The sequence below is a fragment of the Procambarus clarkii genome, chromosome 32 (genome assembly GCF_040958095.1).
Source record: "Procambarus clarkii isolate CNS0578487 chromosome 32, FALCON_Pclarkii_2.0, whole genome shotgun sequence".
Lineage (NCBI taxonomy): Eukaryota > Metazoa > Arthropoda > Malacostraca > Decapoda > Cambaridae > Procambarus > Procambarus clarkii.
The window spans coordinates 1,941,215-1,959,575 of NC_091181.1; the positions used below are offsets into that span (position 1 = coordinate 1,941,215).

An 18,361-nucleotide genomic window follows, 5' to 3' on the forward strand; every position below is an offset into this window, starting at 1 on the left:
TAGTAGCTAACAGGAAGAACCTCCTCGCCTCGTTGTTGCATCAGGACGCCCACGATGCCGGTACCACTGGCGTCGACATTGATGATGAAGGGCTTCGTGATATCTGGAGAGACGAGAATGGGATCAGAACATAGCAGAGATTTAAGTTGCTCAAAGGCAACGGTCTGTTGAATGGTCCAATGATATCGTTGCTTTCGTTGCTTGGGGCTGGTCAGATTAATCAATGGTGTCGCTACAGTACTAAACTTCTTCACAAACCTACGGTAGTAGGAGGCAAAACCAAGGAAGCGCAGGAGCTGCTTCCTGGTAGTAAGTTGTGGGTAATGCTGAATGGCTTCAGTGTGAATTGTTAAAGGAGCTATGCTGCCACTCCCTATCACATGACCCAGATAACGCACTTTACCTTTGGCAAATATGGACTTGCCCAAGTTTATGGTAAGGCCGGCTGTCAGGAGCTTGGAGAACAGTCGTTGCAGCTGGAGCACATGTTCGCTCCAGTTGTTGGTTGCCACAACGATGTCCTCCAAGTAGACGTAGGTGTGATCTAGGCCGTAGATGACGCGGTTGACAGCTCGCTGGAAGGTGGCCGGGGCATTACACAGTCCAAATGGAAGGCGTTCATATCTGTATTGGCCAAAAGGAGTGGTGAAGGCAGATATTTCCTTAGCTCTCTCTGTCAGGCTTATTTGGTAATAGCCTTTTAACAAATCAAGTTGGGATAAATATTTGGCATTACCTATGGCGTCAAGGATATCATCTATGCATGGTAAAGGATAAGCATCCTTGATAGTCACAAGATTCAATTTCCTATAATCGGTACAAAGGCGTACTTTACCGTGTGGTTTCGGTACCAAGATGCAGGGTGAGGCCCAAGGCGTGGCCAGCCCATGATCCAGAAGGTATTGTAGTTCAACACGCATAACTTCCATTTTGTACGGGCTGATACGGTAGAAGGGTTGACGAATCGGCCGGGTAGCAGGAAGCAACTGGATGTCCAGCTGAACCACCTTACACTCCTGGGGATCATCGTTGAACAACTTCTGATGTTCATGAAGAACTTTGATGAGAGGAGCACTATTACTGTCCTGTAAATAGGTAGGAAGATCATTAAGGATCTCCGAGTTCGAAGGCACTGACTCAGGCACTGACGGAGGAGAAGCCGGGAAGGTCTCACTGTGGAGGTATGGATCTTTGAAAGTGGAGAGTGATATTAACACAGTGGGGGGAATAACTTTATACTCCTTGAGTAGATTGACATGGCACAACTGGGTCCTCTGCCGCCTATCTGGAGTCTCAAGAACGTAGTTGTGGTTGTTTCTGCAATCCTTGATGCGGTAAGGTCCTGAAAACTTATTTTACAATGGAGAACCTGGGATAGGAAAATATGCCAACACGAAGTCTCCTGGTTTAAATTTCCTGATTTTGCTGCGTTGGTCAAAATGAGTCTTCATCCTCTCTTGAGCTTTCAATAGATTGTCATCAGCAAATTTACGTACTCTCTCTAGAATGTGCTTTAAGGTTTGAAGAAACTGGGACACATTCTGAAGGTCACTGAAGGTGGCATTACGTAGAGAGTCTTTAAAAGCTTTGAGAGGAGTACGGCACTTACGTCCGTAGAGCATCTCATAAGGAGATACTCCTAGAGACTCATTTGGGAGACTTCTGAAAATACACATGATGATGTCAAGTTGTTTATCCCAGTCTTTCATGGTTTCATTGCAAAATTTCTTTAGGAGTGATTTAATCATTTGGTGACTACGTTCAAGAGAACCTTGTGAAGCAGGATGATAGGGGCTAGACAATACCTGAGTGATGTTGAACTCTTCCAGCGTCTTCTTGAAGAGATCACTGGTGAAGTTGATGCCACAGTCACTTTGAACCTCCCTTGGAAATCCGTATTGGGTAAAAATCTTCAATAGTTGTTTTACCACCGTAGCAGCCGTAATGTTCTTTACAGGAACTGCTATGGGGAATTTGGTGGTTGGACACAGGATGGTTAGTATGTAAGCGTTGCCAGAACTGGTCCGGGGTAAAGGAGCAACACAGTCTATGATGAGTCTGTGGAAAGGTTCCGCAGGCACCTGGATGGGAATTAAAGGAGCTTTGGGAATCAGGATGTTAGGTTTCCCTGCCATCTGACATATATGACACTGTTGCATGTAACTTTTGACGTCTTTAACCATACCTGGCCAGTAGTAGTCTTGTCTGATTCCGTGGTAGGTTTTGTTAAAACCAAAGTGAGAAAGTGCTCCGTGGGCCAGGTGTAGAATATCGGGCCATAGGCTGGTGGGAACCACTAGTTGTTCGACATTTGCCCAATCGTCATCCTCCGTCAGCTTACTGGGTCTGTACCTGCGGTAGAGCAACTGATTCTCTAGGAAGAACCCAGGGATAATGTCAGGTTGAGTCTCAGCCTGGAAGAATAATGGTGTTAATGAAGGACCCTCCCTTTGTAACTTACGGAACTCCAACATAGTAAGATTCTGTGGTAGATTCTGAGGGTCTTGAGGGACAGCGGTTACAGTAGAGTCAGCTGGTTGCGGGCGTGCAGCTTGTGCACGGGTGGTCACCAAAACCGGAGGAGAAACTTCATCACTTTCTTGAACCTCTGCTGGAACATACTTTAGGATGGGGTTGTCCACTACAGACTCATATACCTGGGGTTTGTCCATGATGATCAGGTTGGAAGGTTGCAGATCTTCGGCCAAGTCATTGCCCAGGAGAAGTTGCACTCCAGACATGGGAAAAGGCTTTTCCCTGATGGCGACTTGGACTTCATCGGTCATGAAATGACAATCCAGGTGGACTCTGGCGAGTGGATACGGAGTGGTAGCAGTGAGGTCAGTGATAAGGACGGTTTTCCCGGTGTAGGTGATGTTAGGCACAGCTGATTTCAATATTATTGACTGAAGAGCCGCTGTGTCCCTCAAGATCTTCAATTTAAAACGTCCCTCCGAATCTGTGATGTTGGCAGAGACAGTTCCAGGATACAGGTGTTTGCTGAAGAGAGAAAGATCATTAATAGGAACACCAACATTCATCACAGGCTTACCGGACTTTGGAGGAGTCGGTTTGGGTTTAGGAGTTTCACTATAGCCTTTGTATTGAGTTTTTCCACATTTATCTATGGTATGTCCATAGAGCTTGCAATGCTTGCAATACAATTGGGAGCTCGCTTGATCGGTACTCACTTTGTCATAACTAGACCAAGACTTCTTACTGGAAGGTGGGTCTGGTGTCAGCCGGTGTATGAGGCTGTAGGTGTCAGCCGACTTCGCACATCTGATGTAGTCGGTTTCTTCTTTGTCTGCTAAATATAAACGGATGGAAGGGGGAGCACGTCTAAAGAATTCCTCAACTAGAATGACGTTGACGAGTTCTGAAAATGTAGAGACATGTGCTGTTTCCAGCTATTTCATGAAATATCTTTTCTTTGTATTGGCAAATTCTAAAAAGGTGGTGGTACTTGCCTTTAGATAATCACGGAATTTTCGTCTGTAGCTTCCGGTGGAGAGAAGGTAGGCGTCCAACACTGCTTGCTTCAGGGTCTGGTAGTCATTCTCAGACGCTAAGGTACTGAGAGTAACTGCGGCTCTACCTGTGAGATGCACTCTGAGAATGGTAGACCACTGATCTTCAGGCCAGCTAAGTTTTTTAGCTAGGGTCTCAAAAGTTGTGAAAAACACATCCATCTCTGTCTCAACGAATGGTGGCATTAACTTACTTGCATGAGAGACATTAAAACTTACGGGAAGACTAGCGGTAGCTTGTTGGCGCTGAGTGTGGTGTGTAGTTTCCAAGGTGAGTTCTTGTTGACGATATGCTAGAACACTCTCAGCTTGCTGTTTATCGTGCTCACGTTGCATCTCCAGGTGAAGTTTTCTTGCTTCAACCTGTTCTCTCTCTCCCGCTCACGGTGTAGGGCAGCCTCACGTTCATGTTCTTCTTTCTTTAGGGCAGCCTCACGTTCCTTTCGTTGTAGAGCTTTTTTCGCCAGGGCTGTCTCGCGTTCTTGTTCTTCTTTAATTAGGGCCGCCTCACGTTCCCTTATCTGGAGAGCTTCTTTTTGTTGTTCCCACTCGATTTTCGCTAGTTCCAGCTTTAGCTTCATAGCTGCCAGAGCATATTTATCTGCAATATAATAGTTTTCGTGAACATCAGAGTCTATGATTCCTTCGTCTAAGAGGTAATCCAAGATAAGATTGTGCAAGTCATTTTTGTTGGCTCCAGGGGGAGCATCTAGTTGATACTCGTGTGCAAGAGTTTGTAATTCGGTCCTCCTGGCACGACTTAAGTTCCCTACTTCACTTGCTGGATTGTTACGAAATGCTGAGAGACGAAACATTTTGAAATAACAAATAAGTGTACAACGAATATACTTGTGATATTGTAAGTGTCAGTAATAGGATGACGTGGCAACTGGTAACTATCCTGTGGAAATTTAATCGTTAACAATTAAAGTTAATATTAGTACGGTTAATGATTAGTCAATCAAAATCGCAGGAAATCTTGTACCCGGTACTCAATATAAGAGAATAAAGGCAAGAAAATCCTACTAAATAAATGTAACCGATAGTTTCAAAAACAAATGAAACTTTTGATAGTTTCAAACGAGAAAAGGGTAGTCCAAGAATGTAGGGATACCTTGCCGAGTCTCTATAGGACAGAAGCAAGGATTTCCTACTTTAATATGATACTTACAGAATTAGCGTTCCTTGTGCTCTGAAAAAAGAAAGCTAATTCCCTACCTGAGTAAATATCATCATCTCTGACCGACGTGTAGGGGTGCGAGTGTCAACTGGTGACGAGAACTGCTGTTGAGGTCCCAACTGAACAGCATAGTCCGTGCTAGAGGAACTATGGCCCTCTGTATCCTCCTGTGGTCGGATTGCAGAAGATAGGGTGCTTTGGCCCGAAGACAAATCAAAGTACCAGGGTACCAAAATGATGATCTGCTGTAATTTGAGAAATATCCTATGGACAAAAATGGTGGAATACACGAGTAATAACACTGAGGGAGGGATGACCAATTAAGAGAATGACTGAGGCCTCCAGTCACCACGTAATCCACAGTTATCCAACACTCACAATATGTTACCCTCGGAAAGCACAAAATACACAGCACCATATAAATATTAAAATTAATGAAAATATTGAAAAGCAACTGTATAAAAGCCAAGTACACTTACTACAAATTGATGTTTTAGTACTAGTACCTGAGTGAGGCTCCCGGACAGGCCCCCATTAAATGTGATGGAAAAAAGAAGTGTAGGTGTTCGGCAGTCCTCCCAGTGGCTGGTGTCAATGCCTATCACATTTAAAAAAAAAAGATGACTGCGTAGCTGTTGTGTCCTGTGGCAAAGTAAGGAAAAAAAATGCAAAACAAATAGTATGAACAATGAAACTTAAATTAAATTTAAAACAAATTATAAATAAGACAATTCCTTGGCTATGTACAGTGCAAGCTCACAAGATTCAAAAAATAACATTTATAAATATAGTGGTGACGTTACACTAAAATGGATAAAGACAAAATGAAATTAACAGGTGCTGAGAATAAAGCACTGGCTGAGAACATCCACTAATAGACAGAGCATATATCAGATGGTTGTTTCAGCTTGAGAGCACAGAATATTCTAACTCCAATGGCTGGTGCAGGCCCAGACATCGGCTAGGTATATGGCACTGAGGAACAGAAGTGCAGTGGTGCAGACGTCGATTCACCAATCAGAAGCGGGCAGGCTGGTAATGCTAGTTTGGTGATCAGCGACGAGGGAGGGGGGAGGTGGAGAGCGAGTGTGAACGTTATGCACCTGGCATAAGCCAAGTTTTCATGAATTAATTGTTTTTCGACTACCTAACCTACCTAACCTAACCTAACCTAACTTTTTCGGCCACCTAATGTAACCTAACCTATAAAGATAAGTTAGGTTAGGTTAGGTAGGGTTGGTTAGGTTCGGTCATATATCTACGTTAATTTTAACTACAATAAAAAAAATTTACCTCATACATAATGAAATGGGTAGCTTTATCATTTCATAAGAAATAAATTAGAGAAAATATATTAATTCATGAAAACTTGGCTTACTAGGTAAATCGAGCCTTGAATAGTAGGCCGAGAAGTGCGTTCTGGCTACTAGGTACGACATATATGTATATATATATATATATATATATATATATATATATATATATATATATATATATATGTATATATATATATATGTATATATATATATATATATATAAATATATACATATATATATAATATATATATATATATATATATATATATATATATATATATACATATATATATATATATATATATATATATATATATATATATATATATATATATTTAAATGTCGTACCTAGTAGCCAGAACGCACTTCTCAGCCTACTATGCAAGGCCCGATTTGCCTAATAAGCCTAGTTTTCATGAATTAATTTTTTTTTCGACTACCTAACCTACCTAACCTAACCTAACCTAACGTTTTCGGCTACCTAACCTAACCTAACCTATAAAGATAGGTTAGGTTAGGTTAGGTAGGGTTGGTTAGGTTCGGTCATATATCTACGTTAATTTTAACTCCAATAAAAAAAAATTTCCCTCATACATAATGAAATGGGTAGCTTTATTATTTCATAAGAAAAAAATTAGAGAAAACATATTAATTCAGGAAAACTTGGCTTATTAGGCAAATCGGGCCTTGCATAGTAGTCCAAAAAGTGCGTTCTGGCTACTAGGTACGACATAAACATATATATATATATATATATATATATATATATATATATATATATATATATATATATATATATATATATATATATATATATATATATATATATATATATATATATATATATATTAGTATATTTTGGTAGCAGTCTTTCCTGTAGACATATATTATTAAATATGACCGAAAAAGTAAGATTAATAATTCTAACACGAATTTTCTCAATCTTTCGTACATTACGCTTCACTGTTGGAGGTAAATCAAAAATCAATTCTCCAAAATTCATTTTTATTTCTAGTCTGACGCGACACGGGCGCGTTTCGTAAAACTTATTACATTTTCAAAGACTTTAGTTCACAAATACACAACTGAATAGAACTTACGTATCTCCGATTTTATATCTACATTTGAGTGAGGTGGAAGGGGTGATGTGGCATTAACACAAGACAGAACAAAGTGTGGTATTAATAGGGTATTAATTTCATCAACACAAGACAGAACAAGAGTATTAATAGGGTATTAATTTCATCAACACAAGACAGAACACGAAACAATGGATATTGAATAGAAGTGTTTGTAGAAAGCCTATTGGTCCATATTTCTTGATGCTTCTATATTGGAGCGGAGTCTTGAGGTGGGTAGAATATAGTTGTGCAATAATTGGCTGTTGATTGCTGGTGTTGACTTCTTGATGTGTAGTGCCTCGCAAACGTCAAGCCGCCTGCTATCGCTGTATCTATCAATGATTTCTGTGTTGTTTACTAGGATTTCTCTGGCGATGGTTTGGTTGTGGGAAGAGATTATATGTTCCTTAATGGAGCCCTGTTGCTTATGCATCGTTAAACGCCTAGAAAGAGATGTTGTTGTCTTGCCTATATACTGGGTTTTTTGGAGCTTACAGTCCCCAAGTGGGCATTTGAAGGCATAGACGACGTTAGTCTCTTTTAAAGCGTTCTGTTTTGTGTCTGGAGAGTTTCTCATGAGTAGGCTGGCCGTTTTTCTGGTTTTATAGTAAATCGTCAGTTGTATCCTCTGATTTTTGTCTGTAGGGATAACGTTTCTATTAACAATATCTTTCAGGACCCTTTCCTCCGTTTTATGAGCTGTGGAAAAGAAGTTCCTGTAAAGTAGTCTAATAGGGGGTATAGGTGTTGTGTTAGTTGTCTCTTCAGAGGTTGCATGGCTTTTCACTTTCCTTCTTATGATGTCTTCAACGAAACCATTGGAGAAGCCGTTATTGACTAGGACCTGCCTTACCCTACAGAGTTCTTCGTCGACTTGCTTCCATTCTGAGCTGTGGCTGAGAGCACGGTCGACATATGCGTTAACAACACTCCTCTTGTACCTGTCTGGGCAGTCGCTGTTGGCATTTAGGCACATTCCTATGTTTGTTTCCTTAGTGTAGACTGCAGTGTGGAAACCTCCGCCCTTTTCCATGACTGTTACATCTAGAAAGGGCAGCTTCCCATCCTTTTCCATCTCGTAAGTGAAACGCAGCACGGAACTCTGCTCAAATGCCTCCTTCAGCTCCTGCAGATGTCTGACATCAGGTACCTGTGTAAAAATGTCGTCAACATACCTGCAGTATATGGCCGGTTTCAAGTTCATGTCGACTAAGACTTTTGCTCGATGGTACCCATGTAGAAGTTTGCAAACAGGACACCTAGGGGAGAACCCATGGCGACCCCATCTACTTGCTTATACATGTGCCCATCCGGGCTCAAGAAGGGTGCCTCTTTAGTACAAGCTTGGAGTAGTTTCCTCAGAATATTTTCTGGTATGTCAAGAGGAGACAAGAGGCTTTAAAAGAGACTAACGTCGTCTATGCCTTCAAATGCCCACTTGGGGACTGTAAGCTCCAAAAAACCCAGTATATAGGCAAGACAACAACATCTCTTTCTAGGCGTTTAACGATGCATAAGCAACAGGGCTCCATTAAGGAACATATAATCTCTTCCCACAACCAAACCATCGCCAGAGAAATCCTAGTAAACAACACAGAAATCATCGATAGATACAGCGATAGCAGGCGGCTTGAGGTTTGTGAGGCACTACACATCAAGAAGTCAACACTAGCAATCAACAGCCAATTATTGCACAACTATATTCTACCCACCTCAAGACTCCGCTCCAATATAGAAGCATCAAGAAATATGGACCAATAGGCTTTGTACAAACACTTCTATTCAATATCCATTGTTTCGTGTTCTGTCTTGTGTTGATGAAATTAATACCCTATTAATACTCTTGTTCTGTCTTGTGTTGATGAAATTAATACCCTATTAATACCACACTTTGTTCTGTCTTGTGTTAATGCCACATCACCCCTTCCACCTCACTCAAATGTAGATATAAAATCGGAGATACGTAAGTTCTATTCAGTTGTGTATTTGTGAACTAAAGTCTTTGAAAATGTAATAAGTTTTACGAAACGCGCCCGTGTCGCGTCAGACTAGAAATAAAAATGAATTTTGGAGAATTGATTTTTGATTTACCTCCAACAGTGAAGCGTAATGTACGAAAGATTGAGAAAATTCGTGTTAGAATTATTAATCTTACTTTTTCGGTCATATTTAATAATATATATATATATATATATATATATATATATATATATATATATATATATATATATATTATATATATATATATATATACATATACAACTTTAGAACACTTTCTCACCAGGAGACTCGAACCCTAGCCAGCACAGAAGCCTTCCAGCAACTGGCATAACAGGTACGCCTTAACCCTCTCCACCACCTGCTCAGACCCTTAAAAGAGATGGTAATTTCGGAGTATTTAAATACACCAAAGATCAACACCTCCCAAGAGCACTAGAGCAAGTGAGGGGTCATTTAGACGTTAATTTCATCAAGTCCCTGTTAATATGGGAAGACACAGTGTCTATGCTTAAGGCACAACTCTCCTAAACACGAGAGTGAAGTATACAACTTTAGAACACTTTCCCACCAGGAGACTCGAACCCTAGCCAGCACAGAAGCCTTCCAGCAACTGGCATAACAGGTACGCCTTAACCCTCTCCACCACCTGCTCAGACCCTTAAAAGAGATGGTAATTTCGGAGTATTTAAATACACCAAAGATCAACACCTCCCAAGAGCACTAGAGCAAGTGAGGGGTCATTTAGACGTTAATTTCATCAAGTCCCTGTTAATATGGGAAGACACAGTGTCTATGCTTAAGGCACAACTCTCCTAAACACGAGAGTGAAGTATACAACTTTAGAACACTTTCCCACCAGGAGACTCGAACCCTAGCCAGCACAGAAGCCTTCCAGCAACTGGCATAACAGGTACGCCTTAACCCTCTCCACCACCTGCTCAGACCCTTAAAAGAGATGGTAATTTCGGAGTATTTAAATACACCAAAGATCAACACCTCCCAAGAGCACTAGAGCAAGTGAGGGGTCATTTAGACGTTAATTTCATCAAGTCCCTGTTAATATGGGAAGACACAGTGTCTATGCTTAAGGCACAACTCTCCTAAACACGAGAGTGAAGTATACAACTTTAGAACACTTTCCCACCAGGAGACTCGAACCCTAGCCAGCACAGAAGCCTTCCAGCAACTGGCATAACAGGTACGCCTTAACCCTCTCCACCACCTGCTCAGACCCTTAAAAGAGATGGTAATTTCGGAGTATTTAAATACACCAAAGATCAACACCTCCCAAGAGCACTAGAGCAAGTGAGGGGTCATTTAGACGTTAATTTCATCAAGTCCCTGTTAATATGGGAAGACACAGTGTCTATGCTTAAGGCACAACTCTCCTAAACACGAGAGTGAAGTATACAACTTTAGAACACTTTCCCACCAGGAGACTCGAACCCTAGCCAGCACAGAAGCCTTCCAGCAACTGGCATAACAGGTACGCCTTAACCCTCTCCACCACCTGCTCAGACCCTTAAAAGAGATGGTAATTTCGGAGTATTTAAATACACCAAAGTATTATTATTAAGGGTCTGAGCAGGTGGTGGAGAGGGTTAAGGCGTACCTGTTATGCCAGTTGCTGGAAGGCTTCTGTGCTGGCTAGGGTTCGAGTCTCCTGGTGGGAAAGTGTTCTAAAGTTGTATACTTCACTCTCGTGTTTAGGAGAGTTGTGCCTTAAGCATAGACACTGTGTCTTCCCATATTAACAGGGACTTGATGAAATTAACGTCTAAATGACCCCTCACTTGCTCTAGTGCTCTTGGGAGGTGTTGATCTTTGGTGTATTTAAATACTCCGAAATTACCATCTCTTTTAAGGGTCTGAGCAGGTGGTGGAGAGGGTTAAGGCGTACCTGTTATGCCAGTTGCTGGAAGGCTTCTGTGCTGGCTAGGGTTCGAGTCTCCTGGTGGGAAAGTGTTCTAAAGTTGTATACTTCACTCTCGTGTTTAGGAGAGTTGTGCCTTAAGCATAGACACTGTGTCTTCCCATATTAACAGGGACTTGATGAAATTAACGTCTAAATGACCCCTCACTTGCTCTAGTGCTCTTGGGAGGTGTTGATCTTTGGTGTATTTAAATACTCCGAAATTACCATCTCTTTTAAGGGTCTGAGCAGGTGGTGGAGAGGGTTAAGGCGTACCTGTTATGCCAGTTGCTGGAAGGCTTCTGTGCTGGCTAGGGTTCGAGTCTCCTGGTGGGAAAGTGTTCTAAAGTTGTATACTTCACTCTCGTGTTTAGGAGAGTTGTGCCATATATACATATATATACATATATATGTATATATATATATATATATATATATATATATATATATATATATATATATATATATATATATATATATATATATATATATATATATATATATATATATATACATATATATGACTCGAACCCATACTCCCAGGAGCAACGCAACTGGTAATTACAGGGCGCCTTAATCCGCTTGACCATCACGGCCGGACAAAAGGAAGTGATAGCCAAGGCTATTTGAACCACTTCCCCGCCGGCAACTCGGATGGTAATCTTGGGCATAGCATTTCACCAAATCACCTCATTCTTTGGGGCACACGTGAGGAACACAAATGCGAACAAGCCTGAATGGTCCTCAGGACTATATGCGACTGAAAACTCACACCCCTATATATATATATATATATATATATATATATATATATATATATATATATATATATATATATATATATATATATATATATATATATGCGAACAAGCCTGAATGGTCCCCAGGACAATATGCAACTGAAAACTCACACCCCAGAAGTGACTCGAACCCATACTCCCAGAAGCAACGCAACTGGTATGTATAAGACGCCTTAATCCACTTGACCATCACGACCGGACATAATGAGGTGATAGCCGAGGCTATTTGAACCACCCCACCGCCGGCACTCGGATAGTAATCCGAGTGCCGGCATGAAGATACCATGTTGCCTGAAGATACCATGTTGCAGATGGCGAATCTTCAGCTATTCTCTGGTGTAGGTAGGCTTTGTTGAGATGTGAGAGTTTTTTGGTGATGATGTTTCTTATGTTCTCTAGGCTGGGTTGAATTGTTTTATGTATCACTGGATGACGAGTTGCCAATTTAGCAATTTCATCAGCTTTTTCATTTAATGGGATTCCAATATGGGATGGGATCCAGTTTAAAGTTATGTTGAGTCCTTTGCCTTTAGCGACTGCTCCAAGATACAAAATGGTGGTAATTATTTCCACATTATCTTTCCACTGTTTTTGTCCTAGTATTTGAAGTGCAGCTTTTGAGTCTGTGTGTATGATTGCATTTTGAGTGTTTTGTGCAATCACATATGCGAATGCCTGTTGTATGGCAAACAGCTCAGTTTGGGTTGATGATACTAGTCCTCCCAGTCTCCAATATGCCTGTACGTTGGTCGTGCAAAGAGCAGCGCCAGCACTCTCATATTCTGTGTCCACCGATCCGTCTGTGAAGATGTGGGTGGCTCCTGCTACTGCTATGCTATACATTTGCTCTTCTACTATGCGCCTTTTAGGATTGTCGGATCATAGGCAGCCTTTTTCATTGGGAGACTTTCTATTACTATTATTTAAACAGCTTTCATTTTTCATTTTATACCCGCATTTTGGGTGAGGTGATATGTTACAACAGTTTTGGATGAGGTGAACAAAACTTTCAACACAGGATAGAACACGAAACAATGGGTATTGAAGGTAAGAATGGAAGTAATTGCAGAGGGCCTATTGGCCCATATTTCTTGATGCTTCTATATTGGAGGGGAGTCTTGAAGTGGGTAGAATATAGTTGTGCATTAATTGGCTGTTGATTGCTGGTGTTGACTTCTTGATGTGTAGGTCCTCGCAGATGTCAAGCCGCCTGCTATCGCTGTATCTATCGGTGATTTCTGTGTTGTTTGCTAAGATTACTCTGGTGATGGTTTGTTTGTGGGAAGAGATTATATGTTCCTTAATGGAGACCTGTTGCTGATGCATCGTTAATCGCCTGGAAAGAGATGTTGTTGTCTTGCCTATATACTGAGTTTTTTGAGGCTTACAGTCTCCAAGAGGGCATTTGAAGGCATAGACGACGTTGTTCTCTTTTAAAGCGTTCTGCTTTGTGTCTGGAGAGTTTCTCATGAGTAGGCTGGCCGTTTCTTTGGTTTTATAGTAAATTGTCAGTTGTATCTTCTGATTTTTGTCTGTAGGGATAATTAACAATATCTTTCAGGACCCTTTCCTCCGTTTTATGAGCTGTGGAAAAGAAGTTCCTGTAAAATAGTCTAATAGGGGGTATAGGTGTTGTTAGTTGTCTCTTCAGAGGTTGCATGGCGTTTCACTTTCCTTCTTATGATGTCTTCAACGAAACCATTGGAGAAGCCGTTGTTGACTAGGACCTGCCTTACCCTACAGAGTTCTTCGTCGACTTGCTTCCATCCTTAGCTGTGGCTGAGAGCACGGTCGACATAAGCGTTAACAACACTCCTCTTGTACCTGTCTGGGCAGTCACTGTTGGCATTTAGGCACATTCCTATGTTTGTTTCCTTAGTGTAGACTGCAGTGTGGAAACCTCCGCTCCTTTCCATGACTGTTACATCTAGAAAGGGCAGCTTCCCATCCTTCTCCATCTCGTAAGTGAAACACAACACAGAATTCTGCTCAAATGCCTCCTTCAGCTCCTGCAGATGTCTGACATCAGGTACCTGATGGCCGGTGTCAAGATCATGTCGACTAAGAATTTTTGCTCGATGGTACCCATGTAGAAGTTCGCAAACAGGACACCTAGGGGAGAACACAAGGCGAACCCATCTACTTGCATATACATGTGCCCATCCGGGCTCAAGAAGCGTGCCTCTTCTTCTTGAGGTTATCTTGAGATGATTTCGGGGCTTTTTAGTGTCCCCGCGGCCCGGTCCTCGACCAGGCCTCCACCCCCAGGAAGCAGCCCGTGACAGCTGACTAACACCCAGGTACCTATTTTACTGCTAGGTAACAGGGGGCATAGGGTGAAAGAAACTCTGCCCATTGTTTCTCGCCGGCGCCTGGGATCGAACCCAGGACCACAGGATCACAAGTCCAGCGTGCTGTCCGCTCGGCCGACCGGCTCCCTGTACTCTTTAGTACAAGCTTGGAGTAGTTTCCTTAGAATGTTTTCTGGTATGTCAAGAGGAGTACAAGCCGGATCACGATACACTCTGTCCGCTATCATCCCGATTGTTTCATCCACAGGTACGTTGGTAAACAGTGATTCTAAGTCCAACGAGGCTCTTATCCCTGTGGCCCGTGTTCCCCGCAGTAAGTCAACAAATTCCTTTGGAGACGTTAGGCTGAAGGCGCAAGGGACATAAGGAGTCAGCAGGCCGTTGAGTCGCTTCGCCAGTCTGTACGTGGGTGTAGGTATCTGGCTGATGATTGGCCGAAGTGGGTTTCCAGGCTTATGTGTCTTGACATTTCCATACGCGTATCCAGGTTTATATTCCCCAATAATCTTTGGCAGGTCGAGTCCGGATTTCTTGGCGTTCACAGTTTCGATCAATTTGTTGACCTTTGCTTTCAATTCGGCTGTAGTGTCCTTCGTTACCCTTTGGAATTTAGTTTGGTCAGAGAGTATGAGGTTCATTTTCGCCAGATATTCGTCTTTTTTAAGAATGACGTATATTGGCGACTTGTCACCTCTCCTGACAACTATCTCCTTGTTCTCACGAAGGCTTTTAGCTGCCGCTTTGAGCTCGGGGGACAGTATGGTGCTTCTGTAGTTACCTCGATTCTTTCCTCCTTCCGCAATAAGTTCTGCTTGTAAGGTGTCTTTGGTGGTGACCTTCTTTTGTCTCGAGGTCGAATATGTCGTCCAACAGAATCTCCAACTCCACTTTCCATCCATCTCACTTGGTCTGGACATAACGTGACAGTTTATACCCAGATTTAGGAGAGTGACTTGGTCCTCAGTGAGGTTGATTCCTGCAAGGTTCAGAAAGCCATCTCTTGGTTGTGGAATTGCCATAGGTCCTCCATATAACGTTGTTAGTTTCTTGATTATCCTGGTTTCAGTGCTGAAGTGAGGGGAGTTGCTAAGGTACCTGTGTTAATGGTGCGCATATGAACAAAGTATTGACTACGATTGCGGGGACAGAGGGTTGTACTCGAACGCAGGCTTACTGAGCAGAGTCTGCTGGAAGAAAAAAGATGGCTCTTCCAAACCTCTCCCTTCCGTAACAATGTCCATTAAATCAAACCACCACAGATTTGACTTTAGATCTTTAAATTTAATCTGTTTCCAGAAAAGGGGAACCATTCTGTCCCCGTTTTAGACAGTTAATGTCTAGACTGACAGACGCTGGCATCATTCAGTACTGGACTAAGGAAGTGATTGCTGGACGCGCCAAGGAGAACAGGAAGAAACATCATCCCAACATCTACAAGACCCAAGCGAACACTCCAGGGGTAAATTATGTGAATAATATTTTGTTTCCTTGAGTTATTTGATAATTTATTCATTTGATTATATATTTTACTAATAAAATCGTTTGTGTATCGTTATGTCTGGAAAAATATTCTTACTTACATACCTAAATATTTCTGTCCTACACTTAAACACTTTTCAAATCATGCTCTTCAATCTTTACTATTACAATAGTTCATTTGCATAATTAAATACCTTGAGATCCTGATTAATTATTGGGAAATATTATAGTCTTCCTAATGTTTGGAAATAGATATCCCTTGCGTGCGTTGCCATCCGTTCATCACTGGCAGTGAGCAAGTTCCTGAGTCAACAGGTCACATTATTAACAACTAGTCCTTGGCCACGGCTCCTCCCAAATATGCATTTATAAATTTTAACTTAATTCATATTAAAAATTTAAATTTTCTCATAAATAATTTACATACCAGAATGTGTTTAGTAGTTAGGCCTAACTTAGCATAAATTATGTGATAAGGTTTTCTTGCCAATTATAAGTATTTGCAATATGTGGTGAAAGTGTTTAGAGACGAGCCATTGGAGCAGAGGCCGTGAACCACGCACTGTCTGAGACAAGTAGTCACCATCAGTAATGAGTCGTGTGTAAAGTATTTTTCATTCATAAACCGGAAATTTGGTTTAATGTCTAGACTGTAATTTGTCTCTGGGATTGATCAATCTGCGACCAGCTCCTGTGTGTGCGTCTTAGCATAGTGGGTGATGTGGGCCATGACGTCATGGCCTTGTTACTGATCCTTCAAGTTCAAGTAAGTTTATTGAGATAATAATATACATCTGAAAATAATAGAGTAGATTAGGCTATGTCTACCCTCGTCTATTTAAGATCACGTCCCTTCCCCTTCCCGTGTCCCTCCCTATGAGATTATGTGGCTTAGTTTGTTTATTTAATTTCTTTCATAAGCGGACTGTATATTATAGTAAGTTATAGCAGACTGTATAACATAGGTATCTGTAATTTTCACACAGTTCAAACAGAGATGAGGAACTTCCTAATGGGAATCTCACGAGAAACAGAACTCAGAGAAACGACTGTGCAGGATATGATGGACTAGGTCACCAAGAAGTGCTTGGACGCTACAGACAGGTTTATTCTTGCCCTTAAGAAGAATTATGAAAAGCAACAGAATTATCAATGGTACAATCAGGAATGTAAGGTAGCGAAGCAATTGAGTGCAAGGACATGGAGAAACTACAGGAATAACAGGACACCAGAGAGCCAGGAGAGGTACCAGAAGGCCAGAAATGAGTACCACAGAGTGAGGAAAGAAGCAAAGAGACAGTATGAAAATGACATCGCGAGTAAAGCTAAACTAAACAGTGAATGACAAGGAAGTGTCCAAAGAACTCAACAAAAGAGTCCAGGAGGTCTTCACAATAGAACAAGGAGAAGCCCCTGCACTAAATGAGGAGGCGGCAAACAAAGCGGCCTTGGAAGATTTTGAGCTAACCAGTGATGATGATAAAAGGAATCTGTTGGAGCTGAATGTGACAAAGGCTGATGGACCTGACCGAATCTCACCATAGATACTAAAATAGGATGCAGAAGCACTCAGTGTGTCACTCTCTATGGTGTATAACAGGTCACTGGAAACAAGAAGCCTACCGGAAAGCTGGAACACAGCTAATGTATTTCCAATATACAAAAAGGGTGACAGGCATGAGGCACTGAACTACAGGTCAGTTTCTTTAACTTGTATAGAATGAAGGTGATGGAGCAGATCACGAGGAAAAGGCTCATAGAACATCTGGAGAGAAAGAGCTTTGTAACACACCACCAGCATTGGTTCAGGGACGGTAAATCGTGTCTGACATGATTAATAGAATTCAATGACCAAGCACCAAAAATTGAGCAAGAAGGAGAAGGGTGGGCAGACTTCATTTTCTTGGACTATCAGAAAGCATTTGACACAAAGTACCCCATAAAAGGCTCCATAAAAGGCTATTAAAAAAAGTTGGAAAAACAGGCAAGAGTGAAATGTAAGGTGCTCCAGTGGATAGGGGAGTATCTAAGCAACAGGAAACATGCGAGTAACTGGGAGGCAAACGCAGGGGAGACAAACATGGAAGGAACAAAATCAGACGAAGGGGAGGGACAGGATGCCTGGATGAGGGAAACCAATTGAACAAAACGTTGGAGTGAATTCTGGGAAGGACTGAGGGTAATGAGGGAGACAGTAACCAACGAGCAGGATGAGCTGGAAACAGCAAAAGAGGGAAATAAGAAGCCTGCAAGAGAATCCTTCCCCAATAGCCAGACACAAATCATCACTCAGGGAGATTGTAATGTTCTTTTAAAGTGAACTTCTACAAAAAACTAATTTGCAGAGTTTTCGTTTAAAAAGAAACCTGAAGCTAGGTTTTGCAGTAATGGAAGTTGCCATGAAAGTGCTTCTTCTCAGGAAGCAGCTAATGTACAGCCGGTTGATACAGCGAAAAAGAGCAGAAGTAATAGTAGGCATTAAGTAGTAAACAGGGACCAGTCCAGCTGAGTGGAGAGACAAGGACAAAAACGAAGGTAATGAGATCCTTAAAGAGGTAAAGGATGGAGAGGGAGAGGGACTGACCAGAATATTGAAAAACGTTTTCAGGCTTGGACAGTGCACACAAGGGCAGAGACCGATTGATAAAGTTGGTATTAATGAATGACAGCACAAACAAGGTCTTGTTAGCAAGGAAGCAGACTAGCAAA

General features: G+C 41.7%; 1 protein-coding gene across 1 annotated transcript in view; it reads left to right on the top strand.

Moving 5' to 3' along the window:
* Nucleotides 1–18,134, top strand: part of LOC138370384 (glutamate receptor ionotropic, delta-1-like) — a 188,544-nt gene extending 170,410 nt beyond the window's left edge. Inside the window, exons 6-8 of the mRNA XM_069334736.1 lie at nucleotides 15,470–15,632; nucleotides 16,725–16,971; nucleotides 17,998–18,134. Of these exons, the coding sequence (XP_069190837.1) occupies nucleotides 15,470–15,632; nucleotides 16,725–16,971; nucleotides 17,998–18,134 (547 nt within the window). The remainder of the gene's footprint in view (nucleotides 1–15,469; nucleotides 15,633–16,724; nucleotides 16,972–17,997) is intronic.
* Nucleotides 18,135–18,361: the final 227 nt, after the last annotated feature.